The sequence below is a fragment of the Dipteris shenzhenensis genome, chromosome 18 (genome assembly GCF_047967505.1).
Source record: "Dipteris shenzhenensis isolate YYH24624 ecotype China chromosome 18, Dip_SZ_1.0, whole genome shotgun sequence".
NCBI lineage: Eukaryota > Viridiplantae > Streptophyta > Polypodiopsida > Gleicheniales > Dipteridaceae > Dipteris > Dipteris shenzhenensis.
The window spans coordinates 8,030,207-8,056,626 of NC_141613.1; the positions used below are offsets into that span (position 1 = coordinate 8,030,207).

A 26,420-nucleotide genomic window follows, 5' to 3' on the forward strand; every position below is an offset into this window, starting at 1 on the left:
TGGCATTGAGTCTCCAAGAAGGAGGACCCCCCTGTGACTTGGAAAATCCATGATATCCTAGTATAAGACACTATATGGAAAGGTCTCTCCATCCTCCTAAAACTCCTTGGCAAAATGCAATGTCTCTAGAGGAAAGTAGCAAACTGCAACAAAAATCCTTGCAAAAGATGTGGTTTTGATTTGGATCCATATGAATCTAGCGTGTGGGTCACATCTCTCTATGGTGATCATCCCTATGAGAGACGATCTGTACAAAACTACTTATCCATGGGATCCACGTACTCCCCCACCCTCCCTAGTCATCCCAATAGGCAGACTTCCATAGGTATCATCTAAAGTAAATAGTGTTAATGAATCTAAGTTAGATGCATGGGAAAACGAGAGCACTTGCATAAATTAAAATGGAGTTTGTGGATGTATTTCCATAGAAGTTCCCGTATGGTTTGTCATCCGTTAGGTCGGTAGATCGTTGGATAGAATTTATTCCCCTAGGGTTTGTCACCTGTTAGGTTGTCACTCCTTTCCCAACCAGGCCACAACTCTGATCATTTGTTACAACTCCCGTCCATCTCTAGGTCTCTCTCAATGAGTGCCTAAAGCAAGCTTCCAGGAGCCCTACATGGAGAAACTGGGCTGATTATTGCCTTGCTAGATCATTATCCTCAAGAAAAACCCAGTTGGAGAAAACTAGCCCAAATAACTGCTGTCCATCCATGTGCGGAGTCCCTCCCACCAAGACTTAGGGATGGTGAGGTCAATCTCCTTCATCTGCTGCCTTTCCCTATACATATGTGCTAAGGCTCCAAGCCTCGCCTCCTAAGTTACATTAATTTGGGCGTATTTTTTTAATTAAAAAAATGCTCAAATACGTGTTTTTTACGATTTAAAACATTTCAACTGTTTTTTGCTATTTTATTCGTATGAATAAACCTAATATAAACATGCAGCCATTGCCATTTTTGGTATTCGTACGAATACAACCACCCGTCTTCCTTGCCACCTCAGCCACTTGCTTGGCAACTCTGCTACCTCCTGCTCATATATCAATTTCCTAGTGTAGAATGCAAATCAATTCTATGAGCTAACGTTTGTTTATTTCTTGGTGCAGTGTAGTTATTTCTCAGCTTCCTAGTGTAGTGTAGCATCGTGTCTACATGCTCGATGCTCTCCTTTCTTCTATTCTTAGCTCTTTTTAAAAGGCTATAGAAGATGTTTGTACCTGGTTAAGCCCTTTGAATTTAGATGGGGTGCGAGTCATCTTTATGCCTTATCATGAGGCATAAGTATCAACTCTAACCTTATTTTTACTATTTCTGAATTGGCTATGACTATTTTACAAGAAACTGTGCTAGCCTGGAAGCGGGCATACAAATAGATGATCAAGGTGACATTTTCCACGATCCAGATTACACACCGAGTGGAACAATCTCTTCTGATAATTCTATGCATGGCACAGAAATAAGTGAGGTTCAAATCAAACTTAGCAAATTGATGGTGCAATCACCTACTTAAGAATTACTCAAAAGGAGTATTGCAACAAATCTTGTAGCATGCCTATTTGTTTAAGCTCAAAGAAAACTGAACTTCAATCCATTACCTCCACCTCCAAAGAAAAAGTAGAAGCTCCAACTCAAAGACAACAATGCCAGCCAAGAATGAGGAATCCTTTGGTAAAGTAAACCAAATTCACTGGCAAGAAAGGACAAGATCCAGACAGCCATGTAGGACAATTTGAAACAAGGTGAGCTGCAAGCGAATTTGGAGAACTTCTAGACCTCACCAAGAAAGAGCAGTTTGCAGCAACTTTTAATGGTAAGGCAATGATTTGGCTTACGCAATATGGTGTACTCATTTTGCATCTTATGATGATTTGAAAACTTCATTTTTAAGCCATTTTCATAAAGAAAAAAATTCCAGAAGACATACTCAAGAAGCTTCCGAATATGAAGCAAAAACATCTCTTAGTTGAAGACTATGCCCAAATGTTCAGAAATCTGAATAGAAGGTTGACAAACAATCAACAACCCATTGATGAGCAATTGGGAGATTATTTTTATAAGGGACTAAATAAAGAATTACGAACAACAGTAGTTGGCAGAGATCAGCTTGGAGGAGTAAATGATTTTAACAACATGATTGATGTAGCACAAAGAGCAAAAAGAAGACTAGGCACAAAGTCAAGGTCTAAAAAACAAAGAGGAAAAGGCATTCCGACTTTGACACAAATTCTGAAATAGAGACAGACACTGATGCAGAAGACGAGGAAAGTGATGATACAGAAGATGATACATCAGATGATGAGAGTGAAGAGGAAGAGAACTCAAAGAAAAAGAAAAGACAGAGCAAGAACAAAGAGAAATCAACAAGCAAGAAGAAAACAAGCCCTCTAAGTTAGAGCAAATGATTAAGGAGCAATTGGAAACTTTAAAAACACCCCCACCCCCGCCTAAAGTTGCTTGTGCATTTTGTGGGAAGTAGGCGGAGAGTCCCTCCTCATGGACAAAATTCAAACAATCAAGCCCCACCCGTGGCAGCTAATCAGATTGCAGTAGGTAGGCAAGGACAACAAAGATTCAATAATGCACCACCAAGAAGACTCAATCAGTAGAATTGGGAAAATCAATAAGGACAAAACCAAGATCAAGCATGCACATACTGTGGCATGGAAGGCCACAGACAAGGTCCTCAATGTGAGCTTTGGTGCAAACATAGAGGAGAAAGAGGAATCCCAATAATCAATTATAATGCAAGAGGTAACCAAAATTAGCCAGTAGTAACCACCACTAGGTGTTCATATGGTGTACTTGGATCCTGTAAATGAGGATTACAATCAACAAATCTAGATAACATACAAGCACTAGTAGTGACAAGATCCAAAGGTACAAAGCCCATGCTCGGCCCTGGAGATGCACCAAGAATGATGGCAAAGCCAATGAACTGGCCTAATCAAGCACAAGTCCAAAATAAAGCTCTACAACAAGTACTTGAGAGAAATGCAGCAAGAGAAGCAAGATCATCACAGCTCCAAAACAAGGGTAAGGCTAAGCTCAACCTCAGACAACTCTAAACACAATTTGATAGTATCTCGATGGAAAATGTTCGACATCAACATAAAGATAGTAAATTTCAGAAAAGCAACATCCAATAACCTAACAGGGTTCTAGATACAAACACAACAGGACAACCTTCTTCCAACCTGAGATATATTCCCAAAGAAAAAAGTGATTTGCTGGATGGAATCAGCTCAGACTGAGGAGAGCAAAAAAGTAGAGGTGATAGGAAATCAAAGAGGAGCAAGCCATTCCAATTGTAAACGCCACATTGAAGAACAGAAGTTAGATGCAGGAAAAGGCCAAATATGAACATGAAGACCCCACACTCTTCTTTAAAGAGCTTTTGGATTCCAAAGTTCAGATAACATTGGATCAACTTTTGAGTCTTGTTCCAACATTCAAGAACCAATTATGTCAAAATTTGCATTTTAAGGATATTCCTCAAACAAAAAATCATCCACAGAGTGAAGATGACGAGGCAACACCTGACATTTACACATCCACCATTGAATATGTGGATTATCAAGCCACTCATAGATGTGGATTATAAAAGGCAAAGGATACCAAAAGTATTGGTAGATGGAGGATCAGGAGTGAACATCCTCTCTAAGGATCTATTTAAGAAATTTTGTTGCAAACAATGAACTTGCACCAGCAGCACCATTTCAGGTCAGAATGGTTGACCAAATAAGAATACAACCTCTTGGAATACTAAGAGGACATGAAACTAGCATTATGGGACTATACTTTACAGTCACATTTGTAGTACTCAAAATGGAGGAAAGAGATTGTGCCTATTCCATGTTATTGGGGGTAGGCCATGGCTGAGAGTTGCAAAGTAAAACAAGACTGGGGATCAGAGAGAATAACTATTAGGAAAGGAAAAAAGAAGTTTAAAATCAATCTCTCTGCAAAGAGAAGCTTCCCAAAACAAGTTCAACCACTACAAGTAAAGGTCATCAACATGATAGCTGAAGTTGAGGAAGATGAGGAGGGTATTTTCCTTAGGACAAATCCTACTATCTTCCCCATATTTGAAATTGATGTATTTTAAAATCATTGATCAATATACATGCTCAAATCAATAAATACAATAGCCCAACCTACAACCAACCATTGCAAAATAGAACACGGTTGGAAAATAGTCGGAGGTAGATTCTATCAACCACAATATGACAAGTGACAATCATGCCGACCCAGATGACACCCTATAAGAAGACAATTAGAAATCAGTTGCACAGGCCATCCTAGAAGTTGAAACTCAATTTGAGGAGCATATGAAAAAGAGTGCCAGACTCTAACAGGGTGGCTTGGAAGAGATGAACCTTGGAGACCCTAACAACCCCAAGACAATTTTGGTAAGTACAGGTCTTCCTCAACCTTTAAAAGTGGCATGAAAGGACTTATTGACATAATATAAAAAGGAAGATAAAGAATGAATCCCAACTATGCAAAACAAGTCAAAGAGGAAATTGAGAAGTTTTTGAGAGTTGGTTTTATATATCCTCTCACCCATGTTACATGGCTTTCACCTATTATCGTTGTGCCCAAAAAGAATGGAAAACTCAGAATATGTGTGCACTATAGAAAGCTGAATGCTACCACCATTACTGACGCTTTCCCTCTACCATTTTGTGACTCTTTGCTAGATGCTGTAGCAAGTCATGAAATCTATAGTTTTCTTGATGGTTTTAGTGGCTACAACCAGATAAGAATGGCACCTGAAGATAAGGACAAAACAACATTTGTCACTGAATTGGGAGTACTTGCTATGGGGGTTAAAGGTCACTATGCCTTTACCCTGGTTATGTACAATACTCAAACACATATATAAATCAATGAAAAAGAAGATTGGGGTGTTCTGCACCCACCAAAACTTGTGTGGCTCTCTGTTTCTCTCTCTCTCCCTCTTCCGTTCTTGCTTCCATTGAGAGCACTCTCAATTGGTATCAGAGCCCGGGTGATCTAGCTGAGCATGCGTGAATGCCTAGAAGCTCAGCAGCTCTATGGAAGGAAGGAGAAGCTCTGTGGGAAGCTTTGTGGGTGACTTTACTTACATCCAAGTGTGCAGAGACCTTGGAGGAACCTTTCGAAAAATCACTTTGGTTTTGCAAAGTGGTTTTGAGAGCCTGTTAAGTGTTTTCAAAGAAAAAGTCGTTTTTTGAGCTTTTCCCTATTCCGTTCAATGATAGAGACTCCATATTGACTTGTAGAGGCAATTAGTGCTTGCTTTTGGTGTCCACTTCACTTCAGGAGCTTGGAAACACCTTCATTCTTGAATCTGGGATCATTTCATTGAATTTCTGACTCACTGTGTCAGTTTCTACGTTTTTTTTGCTCGGGTGTTGGAACTCAAGTTTGGAGCAACCATTTACAGATCTGTCAATTCCGGTGGACTCAGGAGGTCCTAAAACTTCTATGTTGCTCATCATTCATACTCCAGTGGAGTTTACAAATAGCTCTATTTCCAAAAACGTTTTTCAATCCGTGTGTTGGACACAGTGATTGAGACCACGGTTTCCAAAACCATCTGTCCCATTGCGTTTCCGATGCCCAAAAACCCCTACCTGTCAGTTCTTACGCGATTCGGTGGAGGATTTTTAGAGTTATAGATCTCTGTGTATTCAATTTCATTTCTCTCTTATGCATTTTTCATTCTAAGGTTTTGAAACCTTAGATTTATGCCACATAGCAGTGGATAAGTGTTGACCCCCATTTCTCACTCATCGATTGGGATTTTGGAGTTCCGGCAGAAGAGAGATATTTGCACATTTTCTTTCTGAGTCCGATTATGCAATGGCGCCCATGTTTTGAGGCATGTCAAGTTCTATTTTTAGTAGTGATCATTACCGTGGGACTATGATTTCTTGAGCATACCTTATGCAGATCACTCTAGTTGCAGTTTGAGCAGTGTGCGCTCATTCGTGGTGTGCATTGGGTTGCAGTGGATGATTTATAGGCCATTTGGATGCATTGCAGTCCTTATTAGATGTGCTGATAGGCCCAAATTGCCTTGTGGGATGCTATTTTTATGGATGCTTTGCACATGGATGCTATTTTATGCTGAGGGACAGCTTTGACACATTGCAGGTGATGGATAGTGCTATGCTCTCTTGGATGAGATATTATTAATGCATATGCCAGTGGATGGTGTTTATGCTTGAGTCATTTGGCACTTATTGGCATTTTGGATTGCTATTACAGTTGGCATTTTCTTTTGGGCCAGATTTGTTCATATGGATGCATAGTATATGCACATGAATCAGATGCTCTGAGACATGAGTTTTGGTGATATTTCACTCTATTATGGCATACACATTTGGGTGCACCTGGTATTTGGTGTGATTCTCTCTTGTAGGTACTAGCATTTGGGATTTTTGCTTCATTTGCATCATGGCATCCTCTTCCATGTCTGAAAAGGAGTTTTCTAGCATTAAAAAGTTTGATGGGACAAACTTTTCTTTGTGGAAAGAACAAATAAGGGATGTGCTTATTCAAAAGAAGTAGATAAAACCCTTGGCAGGGATTGAAGCTAAGCCTACATATATGTCTGAGGATGATTGGAATGAGTTGGATGCATTAGCAAAATCTACTATAAGACTTCATCTTGCAGAGTTAGTTTACTTCACAGTAGTAAATGAGCAGACTACGGAAGATTTGTGGAAGAAACTGTGTGCCACTTATGAAAAGGAAACTGCCTCTAATAAAGTTTACCTCATGAAGAGGTTGTTTGAGCTGCAGATGAAGGAAGGGGTCTCCATTGCTTCTCACTTGAATGAATTCAATATTATTTTCAGCCAGCTTCAGGCTCAGAAGATGAATTTTGATGTGGAGACTAAGGCAATATTTCTGTTATGTTCATTACCATCCTCATGGGATACCTTCCGTACAGCTGTCAGTAACTCTGCACCTGGTGGAGTACTGAAATTTGATGATGTTGTGGGTAGCTTGTTGGCTGAGGAGATTAGACGGAAGTCTATGGATGGCAACAAGCAGGATGCAGCCTTAAATGTGCAAAGGGGCATATCACAGTTCAGGGGGAAGTCCCAAGAAAGAGGGAAGTCTCGTAGCAAATCCAAGGCACGAAACATTGAGTGTTACCACTCTGGCAAGAAGGGCCATATGAAAAAGGATTGCTACAAGCTAAAAAGGAGCAAAAGGATAAGAAAAAGAATGCAACTTGGGGTGCAAATCAAAAGGAAGAGAGTCCAAGGGAGGACAAAAAAAAAATGAAGATCAAGGAGATCAATGCAGTCACACATGATAGTGACAATGATGTTCTCTTCATGTTTAGTTTATCTGTAGAGTTGCTTACCACTTCAAATGATGCATATTCCCAGGATTGGATTTTGGATTCTGGTGCTTCATTCCATGTTACTCCCCAAAGGGAATGGTTCTCCACTTATGACAATGGAAAGACAGGTTGTGTGCATCTTGGAAATGACTATGCATGTGACATAGTGGGAGTAGGTGACATAAAGCTTTCTTTTGCAAATGGGTCTGCATTTATTTTGAAACATGTGAGACATGTGCCTAAGTTGACCAAGAGTCTTATTTCAGTGGGTCAACTAGATGATGCTGGTTTTCACACCACTTTTGGCTTTCAGAGTTGGAAAATTCAGAAGGGCTCTATGCTTTTGGTCAGGGGTGCCAAGTGTGGGACTTTGTATCCCTTACATGTATTAGGGGTATTTGATCATGTTGATGCAATAACCGAGCAGCCAAGCACTTTTTTGTGGCATTGCAGGTTGGGGCACATGAGCCAGAATGGAATGAAACTCTTATGCTGTTTGGGTTATGTACCGCATTTGAGTTTCTCTAATTTTGAATTTTGTGAGCACTGTCTCTATGGGAAGCAAACTAAATTGGCTCATAAAAGAAGGGGAAAGAGAGAGTTTGAAAAGCTTGATTTGGTGCATTCAGATGTATGTGGTCCCATGCCTACACGGTCATTAGGCGGGGCTGAATACTATGTGACATTCATTGATGATGCAACTAGGAAATTGTGGGCTTATGCTATAGCTCGGAAGAGTGATGTGTTCCAGGTATTTCAAAAATGGCTGGCCTTGGTTGAGAATCAATCAGGTAGAATGCTTAAATGCCTACGGACTGACAATGGTGGAGAGTATCTCTCTCATGACTTTTAGCATTTCTGTGATACACATGGGATTAAGAGGGAGCTCATATCCCCTCATACTCTAGAGCAAAATCTAGTTGTAGAAAAGATGAACCGTACCATTCAAGAAAGGTTGCAATGCATGCTTTCCAATGCAAGTCTTTCTAGTGGTTTTTGGGTTGAGGAAAGGGTTAATAGATATCATAGGAACCTTTAAACATCTAAATTATAGATAGCAACAAAAACTCTTATACGTACAACACTTATGGATACTTTAAAACTATAAAACTAAGATTTACTATGAAACCTGATTTGAATCCCACTTGGGTGAAAATATGTGTTACTATACTTTTTGGGCACGTTGTAATCGTGTGTGATCTTTTTTATGTTCCTTATTTTTTTAAATATATTTTTACGAGTCTACCTTGAGCTCAAGGGAGGGAATCCTCAAAAACTATATTAGATTAAGTTGTGAATTTTTCGTTAAAACATCAAAAGGACACTTGTACATCCTGTTTTGCTACCAAATTAGTTTTAAAGATTCCAATATTAACAATTCAGTGGAGTGTGTTCCTATGTTAAGTTAATTGCCTAAACAAAATAGGATTAAAGATGTAGCCTAAAACCTTGATGTGGCAAATAAACTTTTTCTTCTTGGAGCATGCTAAATTTCTCTTTCTCTATATTTTTGTTTTAATGACCATCTCTCATCCTAAAATCAATGTTGTATTTACCAAGAAGTTATAGCATCAATTGTGAAATGTAAGAGGGGAAAATAATACTACTAAAACGCATTTTTGTGTGCAAATACTAGATAAGGGAATATCCAACTTAATTCCATTGCAAGAAACAAAGGTGGCGGGTTCAAATTCACAGTGGACTAAGTTAGAGTTTGAGGGTTTTGTTGGGTACTACTCCTTGCTTTAAAAACTTATTTCTAACCAAGGAGCGAGAGGGTTGCCATTTTGGTGTCCAATGATTGGCAAGTCAATAGCTAATAGCTCATAGAAGGGTGCTCAAGGCAAGGCTATTTTGCTTGGATTTTCAAGAGGGTCTAGCGATTTTACTATGGCCTCTATTTAAGGTTCAAGTATTCTTAAGCAATGTGAAGTTATGGGAATATGTCTTAGATCAAGTAGAGCATAAAGACGACATTCTCGAGAGAGACTAGAACATGATATTTAAGGATGGAGACAGGTCACAAACTAGTAAAGGATGAAGACAGGTCACAAGTCAAGTTATGTCCCTTGGTGAGAAGTCTAACTGGGAACAGTTGGTTAATAACTGCAACCTTGTAGACTATTTAGATTTAGATACTTCAAGGTCTTTATCGTCTTTATCCTTACTTGGAAGAATAAGAGATGGATTTTCATGCAACCCAACTAGATTACTTTTCTTGTCCTTTTGGTTGGTGTCTTGTAGGTCCCTTTTATGTGGAAAAACTTTTTTTAAGTTAGGCACTTTTGATTATTGATTAAAGCTTCTAATTACTATTGGATCATGGAATGGCTATAAATGTACCATTAAATTTTAACCATGTTGAAGGATCACCACTTCATGAAATCTCTACAATGGTTTTGAATTTAAACTATGGTGGAGGGGGGGGTGGTGTGGGGGAAACTTGAGGGACGAAAAACTTGACAGAAATTCAAAGCAAGAAGGAGATGATCACCTACAATGCTCTCCCAATTCTTTGTCCATGTAACGGTATTATTGAGGGCAAATGGATGGCGCGTAGATGGGTAGGTTATCACTCTGCAAGAAGGGCTCGAAGTAACTCAACAATGAGGATGGGAGTAGGGTGGCAATCGACAAAGGAGGAGGGGTCTTGCATAGGGCTCGAAATTTGGAAGAGGATGGAGGCTAGATGTGGTGGAAGAAGAATGAGGGAGTGGGTGGAGAGGGTTTTTATAGAACTGGAGGTGGGAGGGGTTTATGGTTGGGGTTTAACCCTAGAACCTTCCCGTGCCCATAACTTTTCAAGGTTATCTCGAATTGCTTTTTTGTAAAAAGTAGGAAAGTTTAGAATTTCAAGCTCTACACATTGGTGTCTAGTATTAGATGGCCTGATTTTTCTTTGAGTGCCTACTTTTTAAGAATAAAAAATTTCTTAAGGTATTGACCAAAGGTTGATGCTTGGGGTTGTTATTTTTTGCTAGCGTTGGAAATTAAAAACTACAACACCTATTTCATTAATTTTGGACTTTTTGTGTTGTTTTTGGACAAAGCCCAAAAATCCTTCCCAAATGAAAACTTTACTTTGTGAAAATATCCTTCCCAAATCAAAATTTTACTTTCTAAAAATATTCTTCCCAAATCAAAAGTTCACTTTGTGGCACTATCATATTCATATAAAAATATTGTTTTTTCAATCTATACTTTTGCACCAACATGCAAGAATTTGAAATAATCCTATATTAGAAATTCTAGCTATATCTAAGTTATTTGTTAATTTAATTATTTTTAATATTCTTCCTTGACGTTTTTCCTTGACGTGATAAATTTATAAATCCATGAAAGGAGACTTAAATATTTCATGAAAATAACATTGTCACTCACAATATGCACAAAATTTTTAAAACTTTTAATAAATAGAGAAAAGACATGATGCCAAAAGACCCAAGTTTTTTATTGAACCAAAGAGGTATTATAGCAATTATAGCTATTATTATATGATTACATTGAGAGACGTTGCTCTGAGCTAGAGTCTTTATATCCAAAATGATATAGATTGAACATATGTTTACAATTTAAATTGTTGCTCTTAAAGAGCCTCAATTCGTGCCATCTGCATAATTTGACTCCCCATTATCTTATTGCTCAATGTCATGACAGCTTGCCGGGTGCCATCTACATAATTTGACTCCCACTTGTCTTGCCAAGCCTTGCCCCTTGGGTGCATTGACTCCCCATTGTCTTATTGCTCAATGCGATAGTCCCTTGCCAGGTGCCATCTGCATTAACTCCCTATTGTCTTGTCAAGCCTTGACCCTTGGGTGACATCCAGTGCAAAATACAGGTGCCATCTGCATTAACTCCCACAAGTTATCTTGCCAAGCCTTGCCCCTTGGGTGCATTGACTCCCCATTGTCTTATTGCTCAATGTGATAGTCCCTTGCCAGGTGCCATCTGCATTAACTCCCTATTGTCTTGGCAAGCCTTGACCCTTGGGTGACATCCAGTGCATATTTTGACTCTCATTTGACATAGGAGGTGATGACTCTAATTGCCTTGGATTGGCTTCTTGCCTAGTACCCAAATAAAATCCTTCAATGGACTTCAATACAAAGCTTTAATCATGGACATTCTTCATTTGCGTTGTCTCCTTCTACTTCCTCCATGGCGAGCATCCTTAAAAATTCGTGTATATGCAAAATAGTTTGCTGTGGTATTTTGATTTTTCCTTCTACCTCATATCCCATGTGCTTCTTTGATTTCTTTGTCCTTGAATGCCAAGACACTATGATTGTCTCTGTCGAAACTTGAGAGACCGCTTCATCATTTGGGACCCACTCCTTCATTATACAATTAGTATACAATGTGTTGTTATCCATATTCTCCTTCCTGCCCTTTGGCTCATACCATACCGCTGTAAATGTTGTAGCCTCCCTTGGTCATCTCTTTGCACATCAACTACTTTTGCAACCCAAAACTTCACATTCCCATATTCATCATCCGATGGCCGAACCACAACAAAACAATCAACCTCTATATCTACTTGTGGCATAAACTCTCTCTTCTTTGGTCCACAATATGGACGTGGGAGTAATGATACAAATTCATTTCAAAGACTGGAGCTGGGCACAAATCGTTATGAACATTTGGCCAAAACATATTGCATTCTTCCTTGACATCCTTTGAGCCTCGCATTCTCTCAAGTTTCTTTATTAAATTTCATGTCTTGTTAATTACAGTGGTAGTGTGTTCTCTCCAAGTAGGCTTCGAATCAAGATATCTCCGGAGCATTTCCTCTTTGTATGTAATAAATGCTTTTAATCCTTCTATTTCACAGTTAGACCTCTCATTGAATTCTTGTATAGGAGCCCATGTTGGATACCTTTCCTTGCTGGGAATTGAAGTTAAGAGACTGTAAGGTTCTTCAGGTTCCCATTTTGTATCATGAGAATATTGTTGCCATTGCATTACGGGTTTTTCATCTTTTAAAAAAAAACGAAAGTAGTGTGGATTGGTATGACCTGTCAATGCATCACCACCCGTTTGTATGAAAGGTAGAATGAAGCTCTTCCAATCATACATTCTTTCAAGCCTCTCACATACTGTACTTTCCTTACGACCACCAACTTGCCTGCCACATCTTCTTACCAAGTCATCTATTGTCTCCACATCCTTGCATTTAAGCTCCCTTGAGACTGTGCTAAAAACCTGATCGATATCCTCATGTGTATGCCCAACATACAAAAATCCACATTCGACCTCATTGAAGATTCGATGAGCAACTAGCATGGAGCAGTATGCAAACATGAGTACATTCTTATTTTCTCGCCAGCAGTTATCGCTTGTATTCTCAAAGTCGGTGGTAGGCGACCTTTTTCTGCATGTACATTACGAATTGCCTTCATAATAGATGTTACAACTTAATTGCTATCATGTAGATACAAGGAATCAATCCATATATCTGCAAAGAACTTAATTCCATGCACTAACACTCTACATAGATGTGTCTTTAGAAAGTGCTTTCCTTGAAATTTAGGTGGAGTGGCAACAAAACGAGGCAATGTTGTTGTATTCTGATCCATGCCATCTACAATAAGGCACATGTAGTCATCGGGATGCGAAATAGCTTGTTCCTTCCAAAATGCATATTTTTGTCTGGAATGTCAAATAAGATCATGATGAGATTTTTGGTTTTTTTTGTATAATTCCCTTTGATTTGGACATGTTGCACTCTCAATCGCTCGCTTTAAATCATCACAGACATTGCACTTTGACATTTTTTGCCTCCTTGGGATTTTAACATATCCAAAGTTCTTCTTCCAAAGAGTATACAAAGTATGAGAAGAAGCTACGGCATCCCCGCTTTGCCTTTGCTTTTCTGCAATAGAGTCAAATACTTCGAGCTTTGTCAAGCCCATTAGAAGGTGCATTTCAATGATCGCGTCACCGTTAGGGAGTTTGGTAGATATATGGGGTTGAGGTAAAGCATTTTCATGTATGAAGTCTTGCAAAATTGTTGCTGCCCTGACAGTTGAGATTCTTGATTTGGACCTTCCTCTATTACCGTGAATGCTAAATTTGTTGCCGCCCTTTGCCTTGGTGACTAAATCCCAATATTTACCATGGGATAATCTAGTAATATTGGGATATGCCTTATTGCAAATCCTTTTTCCATTTACGAGAGGTTTTACCTTTTGTCTTGAACTTAGCCTTTTATTGCCATTCTGAAGAAAGCAAGAGAGACTTGTGAGAAGGTATTCATTTCTTTCGCTTCCTCTTCTTTGCCACACGTGTCCTCTACATTCCCTTATGTCTGCAAGATCAATGAAGCGCATACATCTTCGCTTGCAACATAGATATCCCAATGCATTTAACATGTTCTCCTCCTTCATTACTCTCTTCCTCTTTGGTTGCTTTTGTGGATCTACCTGGATTCGCTTTCTCTTCATGCATATGTATGACCGTTTTCATTCCTCGTGCACGTTGTTATCTGTATTTATGCACTTCTTCTCCTCACATTTGTTTGTAACCAAGCATCCATGATTGGTCGTTGCATCCTTGTCCATATCACAATCAAAGTTAAATATTGAATAATCCTCTATTGATCTCATCCTTGTTTTTAACATACTCTTAGGACCATTCAATGAATTCAATATTCTACGAGAGTATTGAGAACCTTGAAACTCTTCCACTCCTGAGAGAACATCACTCATTGGGACATCTTGCATGGCTTTCACAAATCCACAAGCTTGATTAACACCAGGTTTGTTGATATGCATGAACTCATCCACATTTAACAAGACATCGCTATTGAAACCTTTGCCCTTCTCACTGTGCAAGAATTCATCCACCCCAGATAAGGCTTCGCTTCTAAAATCATTTTGTTTCTCGGAACCAATGAACTCATCCGCTCCAGATAAGATGTCACTTCTATAATTGAGTATATTGAAATCATCCACATTTGAAGTGATAGAGCCTAGCACATGGGCATGCTTTTTAGGTCCTTTGATATTGTAGTATACCTTGTCTTTATCATTGAAAACCACGTGCCTCTTTCTCATGTTTAAAAATTGCATGCTCCATCTCATATTCTTGCCTACCTCATAGTAGGGATCACATAAGGATGTTATGTTATCAACCATACCATCATCAGTGACTTTTAGAATCCTCATCTGTGCGAATGACCATTGCTCCACTTGTTCAAATCCCAATACTTCACCTTCTGCTACAGTCTTATTTGCAAATGATCTCATTTGTAAAATGTCTCTAGTGTCATGCACATCCGTAAAAAAACACGCTGCTAGGTATGTTATCCGATCAAGCATTTATGGGATGGGAGTGCCACTTTGTATGTAAGTCAATTTCACCTAGTTGAAGGTGTGTGCAAATTATTGTGCCTATCGGATATGCTTTGCATTGTCGATCAAGCATAAAACACCGTTTTTGCCTTAGTGTCATGCACAACCATGAAAAAACACGGTCCTAAGTGTGTTAATTAAACAAGTACTTATCGGATGGGGGCTCCACTTTGCACGCAAGTCCGTTTCAACTACATTGAGGTGCGTACAAAGTATTGTCACCATCGGATATGCTTTGCATGGTCGATCACGCATCGTACACCATTTTTTCCCTAGTGATATGGACATCCGCGAGAAAACGCGCCCTTAGGTGTGTTATCTGACCAAAAGTACTTATCGAATGGGTGTGCCTCTTTGAGAACATTTCAATACCACCTAGGTTGAGGTGTACGAAAAGTGTTGTGCCCATCGGATATCCTTTGCATGGTCGATCGAGCATTAAATACTATTTTTGCTCTAGTGTCATGCACATCCGTAAAAAAACACGCTGCTAGGTATGTTATCTGATCAAGCACTTATGGGATGGGCGTGCCACTTTGCATGTAAGTCAATTCTACTTAGTTGAAGGTGTGTGCAAAGTATTGTGCCCATCGGATATGCTTTGCATTGTCGAACAAGCATTAAACACTATTTTGGCCTTAGTGTCATGCACAATCGTCAAAAAACGCGGTCCTAGATGTGTTATTCGACTAAGTACTTATGGGATGGGCACGCCACTTTGCATGTAAGTCAATAATACCTAGGTTGAGATGTGTGCAAAGTAGTGTGATGATCGCATATGCGTTGCATTGTTGATTAAGCATAAATCAGCGTTTTTGCCCTAGGGTCATGGACAACAACCAATAAAAAACATGGTCCTAGGTGTGATATTCTAAAAAGTACTTATTGAATGGACGTTCCACTTTGCATGGAATACCATATCATCGCTTTTGAGGCACGTGCAAAGTATTGTGCCCATCGGATATGCTTTACATGGTAGATTGAGTATTAAATACCGTTTTTGGCCTTGGTGTCATGTACAACGGTCAAAAAACACGATCGTAGGTGTATTTTTCAAACAAGTACTTATCGGATGGGGATGCCACTTTGCACACAAGTCAATACTGCCTAGGTTGAGGAACGTGCAAAGTCTTGTGTCCATTGGATATGCTTTGCATAGTCGATCTCACATGATACACCATTTTGTTCCTAGTGTTATGCACAATCGTCATAAAATACGTTTGGAGGTGTGTTATCCGAACAAGTACTTATGGGATGGGTGCACCACTTTGTATGCAAGTCAATAAGACCTAGGTTGAGGCGTGTACAAAGTTTTGTGCCCATCGGAGAAATGTAGATGCGATAATATTAGAAAATTCTCGGTATGTGTATATGTGTGTGTGTGTGGCAAACAATTTGATACAACAAAGTAAAAACCTAGTGCACAAATTATGCACTTCATACCTTGAGTAAATAAGCTTGTTGATGAGGATAAATACTCCCTTGAATAAAAGCAATAGGATCGCTTTGACACCTGTGATTTTGTTGTATGACCACAATAGGATCACTTTGACACCTGTGATTTTGCCCACATGTAAGTTTGTAAATAGTATAAAAAATCATATAATAATATATTAATAGTTTGCAAATGTGTATAGCAAGTGAGTAATGGGAAGTGGAAGTGGGAGTGAGGAGGGAGGAGTGGAATGGGAGAGGGAAGTAATAGGGATGTATGATAATAAGTATAAAAAATAGCATAATAATATATTAATAGTTTTCAAATGGCAAGTGAGTAATGGGAAGTGGAAGTGAGAGTGGGGAGGGAAGAATGGAATGGGAGAGGGGAAGGTAATAGGGGAGTAGGATAATAAGGGAGTGAAATGAGTGAGGGAGTTAATAGGGGATGAAAAAGAGGAGGGTGAGATGGGGAAATATGGGATTTTGGGAAATGGGAGGAGTATGGGACGTGGTGGAAATGTGGGATGGGAGTGGTGGCAATGGGGAGGAAGAAAAAATGGATGGATGGGGGGAGGGCTAATGGAAGATTGGGATGAGGGATGGGGGTCCAATGGGAGAGGGGGAGTAATGGGAGCCAATGGGAGAGGGGATAAATGAAAAGCCAATAGGAGAGAGGGGAGGAATGGAAAGCCAATAGGAGAGGAGGAGGAAAACCTAATTTTTCTTATATATAGTCTTCCTTCTTCATTCATTCTCCCCTCATTTCATTCATTGAAGCAAGAAAGCAAGGACGATCAAGAGAGCAAGGAAGGAAGAGCAAGAAAGCAAGGAAGAGCAAACTTACAAACTTTTTCCAGGTACTTGCAAATTTTAATGATTAATTCTTTATCTAGATTTTTTTTAAATTTTGAAGAGAGAGGAACTAGAGAGAGAAAGGTTGTGGGGAGGAGAAGAAGAGGATGGAGGGGCTGGAGGGAAGGGAGGACGAAGGGAGGGAGAGGTGGGGGCAGAGTAGAGGGGGGAAAGGAGGAGGGAAGGGGGACGGGGGGGGAAGGGGGGGACTGGGACAGTCTCCCCTGGAGGGGGGAAGGGGGGCGGGGGGGAAAGGGGGAGGGGGGGCTGGCGTCGGGGGGGGGGGGGGCTGGCGGCAGGGAGGGGGGGGAAGGGGGGCTGGCGTCGGGGGAAGGGGGGAAGGGGGGAGGAAGGGGGTGGGATGGCGGGGGAGGAAGGGGGGAGGGGGGGCTGGCAGCCGCGGCCGCCAACCCTGGGGAAGGGGGGAAGGGGGGGTGGAGGGGGAAGGGCGTGGGACGGGGGCAGGGGGAAAGGGGGTAGGGGGGAAAAGGGGGTGGGACGGGGGCGGGGGGAAAGGGGATAGGGGGGGGCTGGCGGCCGCGGCCGCCAGCCCTGGGGAAGGGGGGAAGGGGGTGGGACGAGGAGAGCAGAGGGGGAAGGGGGTGGGAAGGGGGGGAAAGGGGGGAAAGGGGGGGAAAGGGGGTAGGGGGGGGGAAGGGGGGGGGGCTGGTGGCCGCGGCCGCCAGCCTGGGGAAGGGGGAATGGAGGGGTAAGGGGGTGGGACGAGGAGAGCAGAGGAGGAAGGGGAGAGGGGGAGGGGGAAGGGGGGGGGCAGAGGGGGAACGGGAGGGGGGGAACGGGAGGGGAGGGGAGGGGGGGGAGGGGTTTTGGCGGCAGAGGGAGGGGAGGTGAGGGAAGGGGAGGAGGGGAGGGCGGGGGGTCGAGGGAGGGAGGGGGTTTTGGCGGCGGAGGGAGGGGAGGGGAGGGGAGGGGAAGGGAGGGGAGGGGAGGAGGGGAGGGCGGGGGGTCGAGGGAGGGAGGGAGGGAGGGGAGCGGAAGGAGAGAGAGAGAGAGAGAGGGAGAGGAGAGGAGGGAGCAGAAGGAGAGAGAGGGGAGAGGAGGATTTGATTTACTGTCACGAGCAAGAGCAACAAATAAGATTTGACTTACGAGAAGAATGAAAAGGACTTATGAGAAGAAAGTATCAAGAAGAATGTTGAACACAAATTTGAATTCAAAAGGAACGTACGAGAAGAAAGTATGAGAAGAATGTTGAACACAAATTTGAATTCAAATTTATAATGAATTCAAATTTCCCTCTCTTTTTTGAAAATTCAAATTTATGCGTAGGAGGAGTGAGCTAGTTTTTCTTATATATACTTTTCTTTCCATTCATTCATTCTAACTCTCTCCTCATTTCCATCATAGTCCATCTCCCTTTCTTTATCATCTCCCCACCCATGGATGTGCTTGGCATTGTCGAAGACGTGGAGTTCGGAATTAACAGTCTCAAAGAATGGATTGCTGACCAGGATTGCTGACCAAGGAGCACAGAGAGAGGCCAGAATTCGACAAGGTTCTCCTTTGACACACATGGAGAGAGAGGAATTTGGTGCACGAAGGCACGCAGAGAGGGAGGAGACTCTCAAGATAGCAGAGAGTGAAAGACTTTTAAGACGTATGATAAAAGCACGACAAGATCTCTTAGACTTCTTAAGTAACCTTTGTTATCGCAGCTCTCGTCATGGGCGATTTGATGCGGATGCTGAGAGAACAATAAGAGCCTCTCAGAGAAATTATAAAGAAACAATTTGTGATTGCTTAAATTTCTTCTTTGCATGTAATTATGTTGAGGATACAGCTGTGGAGGCAGTGAAAGATTGGGTTGTTGAGAAGATAAGAGAAACCAATGATGAGATCTTCTAGACTTTGGGTGATTAAGAAGATAAGAGAGACTGTATTAAGGTGTTTTTTGACACCATATGGCTTTGAGTTATATGATCTACTTCTTGTACAAATGTGATGTGCTCTTTTTGAAATGTACTCTAGTTTTAATAACATGTCACGCCATTTTTTCTAATTTGATTTTTTAAAATCTTACTTTTTGTCTTTTTTAACAATGTGATGTCCTCTATTTTTAATGTACTCTAGTTTTAATAACATCTCACGTCATTTTTTCTAATTTGATTTTTTAAAATCTTCCTTTTTGACTCAATGTTTTGTTTTATAAGAGCCTCTTTTTTTTAAATGTTTTATCCAAAATTATCTCACAAAATGAATTTGGACAGTGCACGAGTCCAAAATTAATGAAATAGGTATTCTACTCTTCTAGCCCTTGAGTGATGTTCGTGACAGTTTGTGGTGGTTTGTTCTTCACAAATACTTGCATATGTCTACTTGTTGCTTGAGACGCTAGTCTCCTCGACAAACAGAGCCAAATATTAGCTCTTTCCCACAACTTCTTGGCCAAGGAAGCAAATCAATCCAAGACCAGTTTTGTAATGCAATGGGGCACTGGCACTTATGCATATCGGATGATGTCTTTTAGATTATGTAAAATCCCAACAACCTTCCATTGTTATATTACTTTTCAAGAAAACCAGTTCTCTTAGATAGTTTGTCTATCTTTAGTTGTAAGGGTGCTTTACATCTCAATCCTATATGCAACTAGATCAAATACTAAAGTTGAGATAGGACTTTGATAGGGGGCAAGGTTTTGAATTTCAATAAGTGTTTTGTCTTGGCACTCAAGGGGGTTCTTCTAGGCACATTGTTTTTATAAGATGACATGGCTACAGATCCAGCTAAAGAGGACTTGATCATCAACCTTTCCATTCCCCCCACTTCTAGGGAAGTAAGTCTTTATTGGGACATGTGTTACTACAAAATGTTCATCCATGTATATGTTGATGTTCCTGTAGCACTCACAAATGTTCTGCATGAAGAGAGGTCTTTGTTGGATAGATGCTCAACAACTCTATTTTGAAGATTTTAAGTCCCTAGTATAACCACATGCCCTTTGTCAAGCCAAGATGGATGATGAATTTGGAGCATGACGTACGAATTTCATATGCAAGCCACTCGAGTGTGTGTAAAGATGGATGATGACTTTGAAGTACATGGTATTGTGAGATTATGGAATTTACAACATATTAGGGAATACTAAAAAGAAGTTGTCTTTGCTCAAGACATGTGACAAGTAAGACAAAGGGCTTTGGATGATCAAAATCTACAACATTGAGAGCTTAACTTAGGGAGTTTGGCATTGTTATACCCCAACAAATTTTTGAAGCACAAGCCAAAATTTGTGAGTGGATGGAAAGGACCTTTTTTTGTTATACCCAAATACGTTTTTGAAGCACAAGCCAAAGTTTGAGAGCAGATGGATAGGACCTTTTCACATTGCCTAATGATCTCGAATGGTAGGGTTTATTTAGCCACATTGGAACGGTGCACCAGATAAGAGGTCCAAGATTGGGAATGATGCAGACATGGACCAATTGCAAAGATATGCCTCACATAGCCAATAAATTGTCCAACCTCTCTTCCTCTTCCTCTTCCTAAATTGCACTCCCATAAAAAATGTTCGACTCAACAAGATGTGTCTAACAACCCCATACCACTTGATAGCTAGATTTAACCCTAAACGGCCCTCCCCATATATTTGACCATCTCCTTAACTATTTTGAGCCTCAAAAAAGCATCCCTTTCTTCTTGAACCCCTCTATCCATAGAAGCCATCACCAATTTATGCTCCAATCATTTTGAACACTTCTAAGAACTTGTTTATCAACCTAAATACGGGATCCAAAAAGTTAATATCTAAGGAGGTGACAAACATAACTTGAGGAATCAAAAACCACTTACCATGCTCAATCCCCTACAAAATTTTCACTCAAGCATTGGCAAGGGATGGATGAGGCAAGAACTAAAAGGGTTTCTAAAATAACTATTCACTCCCCATTTCAAATTTTCTCTTTGTAAATGTCTAGAACATGTTGTAAACATATGATGGCATTAAATGATTCTCTTTCGAGAGTTTTATCATGATCGAATTTGGATTTAACTCCAATAGGCCCTAATTAATTATATTGGTGAGTCCTTTCTAACGATTTGGATGAATGGACATGATTACGTAGACCACCCTAGATGAAAATAAGCCAATATGCCCATTAGTCATGGATTACACCAACATTGATCTTGAGAATGACAAGGTTGTGCTATAGAACACTCGACAATGTTTATAAATTTTTGCGATGTATTTGGATTCAAGGCAAATCACAAAAAGACAAGAATCAAATGCAAAGCACAACTTGCAAAATCTTTGATCATTATCTAAGGATTATAAGGAATAGAAGGTAATATATTTTATTCACCTGAAATCCCCAAGTGTCCTTGATAAGGTTGACTGAATATCAACTTTTGGCAAGACACAAAGATAACTTAAACCCCATGATCATGAACCTAATCATGTTGTTTATCCAATGCCAAAAGCTGTATAAGAATGACCTTAATGAATTTATTCCATTATGCACAAGATTTCTAAAAGAGGATTTGATGACATTCCAAATATCCCTTGATTAAGTGGGGTGCCTATGTTTCACCTAAATTTGACGAGGATCTTCCCAAAGAGATCTTGATGAAAGTGATTGGGAATGGATTGTTCACACTTTACGTAACCCAAACAAGGCCTAGATGTACATAACTACTCCAAGCTCAAATTTAAAGGTTTCAAACTATGGAGAGGCTTCCCACAATGTTTGAAAGACGATGTTTCAAATTGCGTAAATTTGAAACTTGAATTTGACGAGGATCTTCCCAAAGAGATCTTAATGAAAGTGATTGGGAATGGATTGTTCACACTTTACGTAACCCAAACAAGGCCTAGATGTACATAAATACTCCAAGCTCAAATTTAAAGGTTTCAAACTATGGAGAGGCTTTCCCAAGTGTCCTTGATAAGGTCGACTGAATATCAACTTTTGGCAAGGCACAAAGATAACTTAAACCCCATGACCATGAACCTAATCATGTCATTTCTCCAATGCCAAAAGCTGTATAAGAATGACCTTAATGAATTTATTCCATTATGCACAAGATTTATAAAAGAGGATTTGATGACATTCAAAATATCCCTTGATTAAGTGGGGTGCCTATGTTTCACCTAAATTTGACGAGGATCTTCCCAAAGAGATCTTGATGAAAGTGATTGGGAATGGATTGTTCACACTTTACATAACCCAAACAAGGCCTACTCCAAGCTCAAATTTAAAGGTTTCAAACTATGGAGAGGCTTCCCACAATGATTGAAAGACGATCTTTCAAATTGCGTCTGTGCATTTCCTACTAGGAGGAGAGAAGAGTTTGTACAAGTTCGAAGGATTTTCATCAAGCACATGGGAATTGATCAAGACACTACCATATTCTCTACTGTATGGATTGATGGCATGTGCTCAACTCTTAAGGTCAATGACCTATCGAGATTCGGAATTGTCTACCTAGAGTGACTCATGGGATCAACAAGATAGTAAACGAGAAATTTGTGAAGAGTTCAACATCTTCATCTTAACTGAATAGAAAAAGTTTTGCGCAACGAAGGATGGATAAGTAGCCATAAAGGATCTTATGTAGGATGGAGTTAAGACACCATACCTTTCTTAAAGATTTCATATGGGCAAGGGCTTCAATGTTCTTACTTATAACACAAAAGTTGAGGGAGTTGGCAAGGTTGCATTGCACTCTCAATAAGAGACAAAGATGCCGCAACCATATTATGATGGGCTTCAATATTCTTACTTATAGCACAAAAGTTGAGTTGGCAAGGTTGTATTGCACTCTCAATAAGAGACAAAGATGCCGCAACCATATTATGATTTGTAAAAAATCATTGTCTTATTATAGCTTATTCTACAAAAAATCAACAGCACAAACAAAAGGGTCGAGAACATTGATATATTGCTCTTGGGTGGCGTAAAAGATGCAAGTGGGCATTTAAAGGTATGAACCCACTCTTTTCTAATTGCAAGAATTCTAGACCGTGGCAATAAGCGGTGAATTAATTGTCTGCTCTCTTGAATTGCCACATATCCTACTCGGTGATCCTTTTGGCCACCTATTGCAAACTAATATACAAGCTACTATCTTGTGAAGTATGTGGCTTTCTAGGAACGCTTTGATATTTCAAGATGCAAACCTTGACTAACTTGTTTTTCTTGTATTGAGAGAGTTAAAGTGGGACATTTCATGGTAAGACTAAAAAGGATCCAAAAAGTAAACTCCAAGAGGCAAATAACCACTTCCTAAAACAATATAATTTGTTGAAGAATGTGATCGAAGAAGGTGCTGGGCCACTAACACAAGTGCCTTGCTATAGCAATGTGGCTGATGGGATCATGGATGAAAATATGCCTGATTAAGGCAGCTGCGAGTACCCGGTAGGCATGGACCTTGCCCATAAAAGCAGCTGCTTTTCGATCACCTACTCATGTCAAAGAAGGGAACTAGAGGTGATATGTAGACTCCAAAGACGGCAAGTAAGAAGAAAACAGAAATAAATGTGAAGGGGCATGAAAAAGAAAGAGCAAGAGATACGTAAACCACAAGAGGTTAAGTAAGAAGATGCGAAGAAGCATGAAAAGGGAAGATCAAGAGAGAGCATAGAAAAAGAAAACAAGGCAAGGAGAGCAAGAGAGAACATAGAAAAAGAAAACAAGGCGGGTTAGAAAACTGAAGATGAGAGGAAAGCCAAAGAGGCGAGCGGAGGCGAGCGGGGATCATAAAGGAAAGAGTGGGGAGGACACAAACAAGGGAAGATGTGGGTTAAAGGGCATATAAGGTGCACACTATTGAGAATGGATCATGCGGACATTTGGAAGCCATGCTGGGGAAACATGGTCAATCCATCTTATGCTAATCCTTGAAAATAACTTGATAAAGCCTAATGTCAAGCTTGCATTTTTCTGTGGCATCCTAGAACTAGAAAGTATTGCTATCCAGCGTCTGTCTAGTGGGAGCTCCACATGGCAAGACTAGGTGGAAAGTGACAGGGCATGCCAACTGTCTTGTGTGGCAAAGAAAAAAGCTAACTCAGAAGATGTTTCAAGAGTTTTTCTGTTTGGGAAAAAATTAACCCTATACCTGTTTGTGTGAGACATTCCATCTCATAACAAAAAAAAATGTGTTGCTTTTCTTGACACACATTTCTCTGAGGCCTGTTGAAGTACTTTCTGCAATGCTTCAGTATGCAGACCACGTCTGCTGCCACTTCCACTTTTCTTAAACCAACTTTATAAATACATAGAAGAAATCTCAGGGCATAAGGCATTGCAGCTGTTCACAATTGTGCTCATACTCAAGCATTAACCAGAAGGGTAGATGCAACAAACTATTGCCAAGCCAATGCCCACAACATAGAAACCTGTGAAATGTACAGGATCTGACTAAATTGCAAGACTTTGGTGGGGCTTCCAGTGGTTCAAGGATCCCTGAATGAGAGTAGTTTTACACAAACTATATGAAGACTTCGGGCCTCGTACATAAGATAAGAGGTCTTCTGCCTTCCAAGCAGACTATCATGGTTAGCAACACTAAGCCAACAGGAAAAACAATGGCCAGGGGGGATGAACCATCACTTGCCTGATGCGAGCATCTGACAAACTTACACAAACTCGAGCAGCTGTAGCACCCTCATTACAGAGTCTTACATGCGGTCAGATGTATCATTGGCATCATTTTGCATGATTTAAGCATGACATTATTGCAAGTGGGCCTTGTTCACACATTGAGGTGTCCACTCCCAAAAGGAAGCCATTTCAAATAGGGGCAGATTCTCTAGGCACTGCTTTGTTGGTGCTTTGCCTGGTCCAAGACCTGTTGAAGAACTTGACTTATCCTGTGGGCCATATGCCTCTCTAGGAAATGCTCTTTTACCCTTTGATAGCCGTTTTTCCCCATTTCAAACCTTTTCAAGTCATCAAAGGTGAGATGTAGCATGTGTTTAGCCAAAATGGGAACACCATCCTTGCCCACTGGATGCAGCAGACCTGTTGTACCATTCACAATAATCTCCATTGTTCCACCAGCAGCAGTACCCTGCCATCCATAACAATACACAGCTGGAATTCTTCAATACTACATACATGCAAGTAGGTGATTAAGGCGACACAGACTGTGATCGATTAATGATCTGCACATTGAAGATAGCACTCATGATGTACGTTCAGCACTCAACAATCAGTGATAAAGTTTACTTTTCAATATTAAATTCTCTCTCCCCCTCTCTCTCCCTCTCTCTCTTTCTCTCACACTCACACACCACAGAAAATGCTATGGGGGCAGCAGAGATCTAAAAAATCTGCTGGAGCAGCCAGCCAACAAGCTAGGACACTACTTGAAAGAAATAATGGAACATCGCAACAAAGTACTGGGTCTAGCACACAAGCTAGCCCAACAAGTACTCAATACATGACAAGTTTGTAATACTTTCTCTCTATGGATGTAAGGGATCACTATAAGCTGATAGTGATCACCAGTCCCATAGATCCTGAAGGGTCTCACGTGGACTTTAATACAATCATATCATATCATCTCTCTCTCTCTCTCTCTCTCTCTCTCTCTCTCTCTCTCACCTGGACCCTGAACACTATCACACCCATCCACAAAGCAGGAGATCCCATGGATCCAGGGAATTACAGGACCATCATGGTTGGACATGTTATGTCCAAGATCTATGCATCAGTGCTCGCGCAGAGGTACAGGGGCTCAAGGCATGCGCACAGGCCGGCTTCAGGGCGGCGGATCACTCGACTTACGATCACATTTTTACACTTAGAGGGATCACTGAGGAGGCCAGACACAGGAGACAGAGAGTATATTGTTGCTTTGTGGATTTCCGCAAGGCATTCGACACCGTTCCCCGCGCCCAACTTATCAGACGTCTCCAGGAGTTAAACTACGACTCGGTGATTATCTGGGCAGTAGTAGCTCTCTATGAGCGGGTGACGGGGCAGGTCAGGATTGGCACCAGCTGGACCCCAGAGATCACGAGCACTATCGGAGTCAAACAAGGATGTCCCTTGTCACCGACTCTATTTGGCCTCTACATCGACGAGCTCGAGACCACCATCAGGACACTCGGAGATGCAGGCTGCTCTCTTGCGGAGGCTGTCATCCAGATTCTCCTATATGCAGACAATGTAGTACTACTATCCTCTTCTGCTACTGGTCTTCAGCGACACCTGGATGGACTTCGGGTCTTCTATGATACACATGACTTGAAGGTCAACCTTGGGAAAACCAAGGTGATGATCTTCAACACTTCAAGACCCACTATGCACCAAGAGCAGTTCCTCTTCGCTGGCGACTCTGTTGAGATAGTTGACTCTTACACATACTTGGGCGTTGTCTTCTCAGGCCCGATCTTCACGATGCACCCGGCCACGCAGGCCAGGATCAGCCGGGGATACGCCGCTCTTGCCAAGCTAGAGCGAC

At 40.8% G+C, this 26,420-nt stretch overlaps 1 protein-coding gene across 2 annotated transcripts in view; it reads right to left on the bottom strand.

Annotated features, from left to right (window-relative positions):
* Positions 1 to 24,145: 24,145 nt before the first annotated feature.
* LOC147890758 (uncharacterized) overlaps positions 24,146 to 26,420 on the bottom strand; it is a 63,316-nt gene continuing 61,041 nt past the window's right edge. For both annotated transcript variants that reach the window (XM_087389362.1, XM_087389360.1), the window contains one exon: positions 24,146 to 25,022. In XM_087389362.1, the coding sequence (XP_087245488.1) occupies positions 24,762 to 25,022 (261 nt within the window). In that variant the 3' untranslated portion in view covers positions 24,146 to 24,761. The remainder of the gene's footprint in view (positions 25,023 to 26,420) is intronic.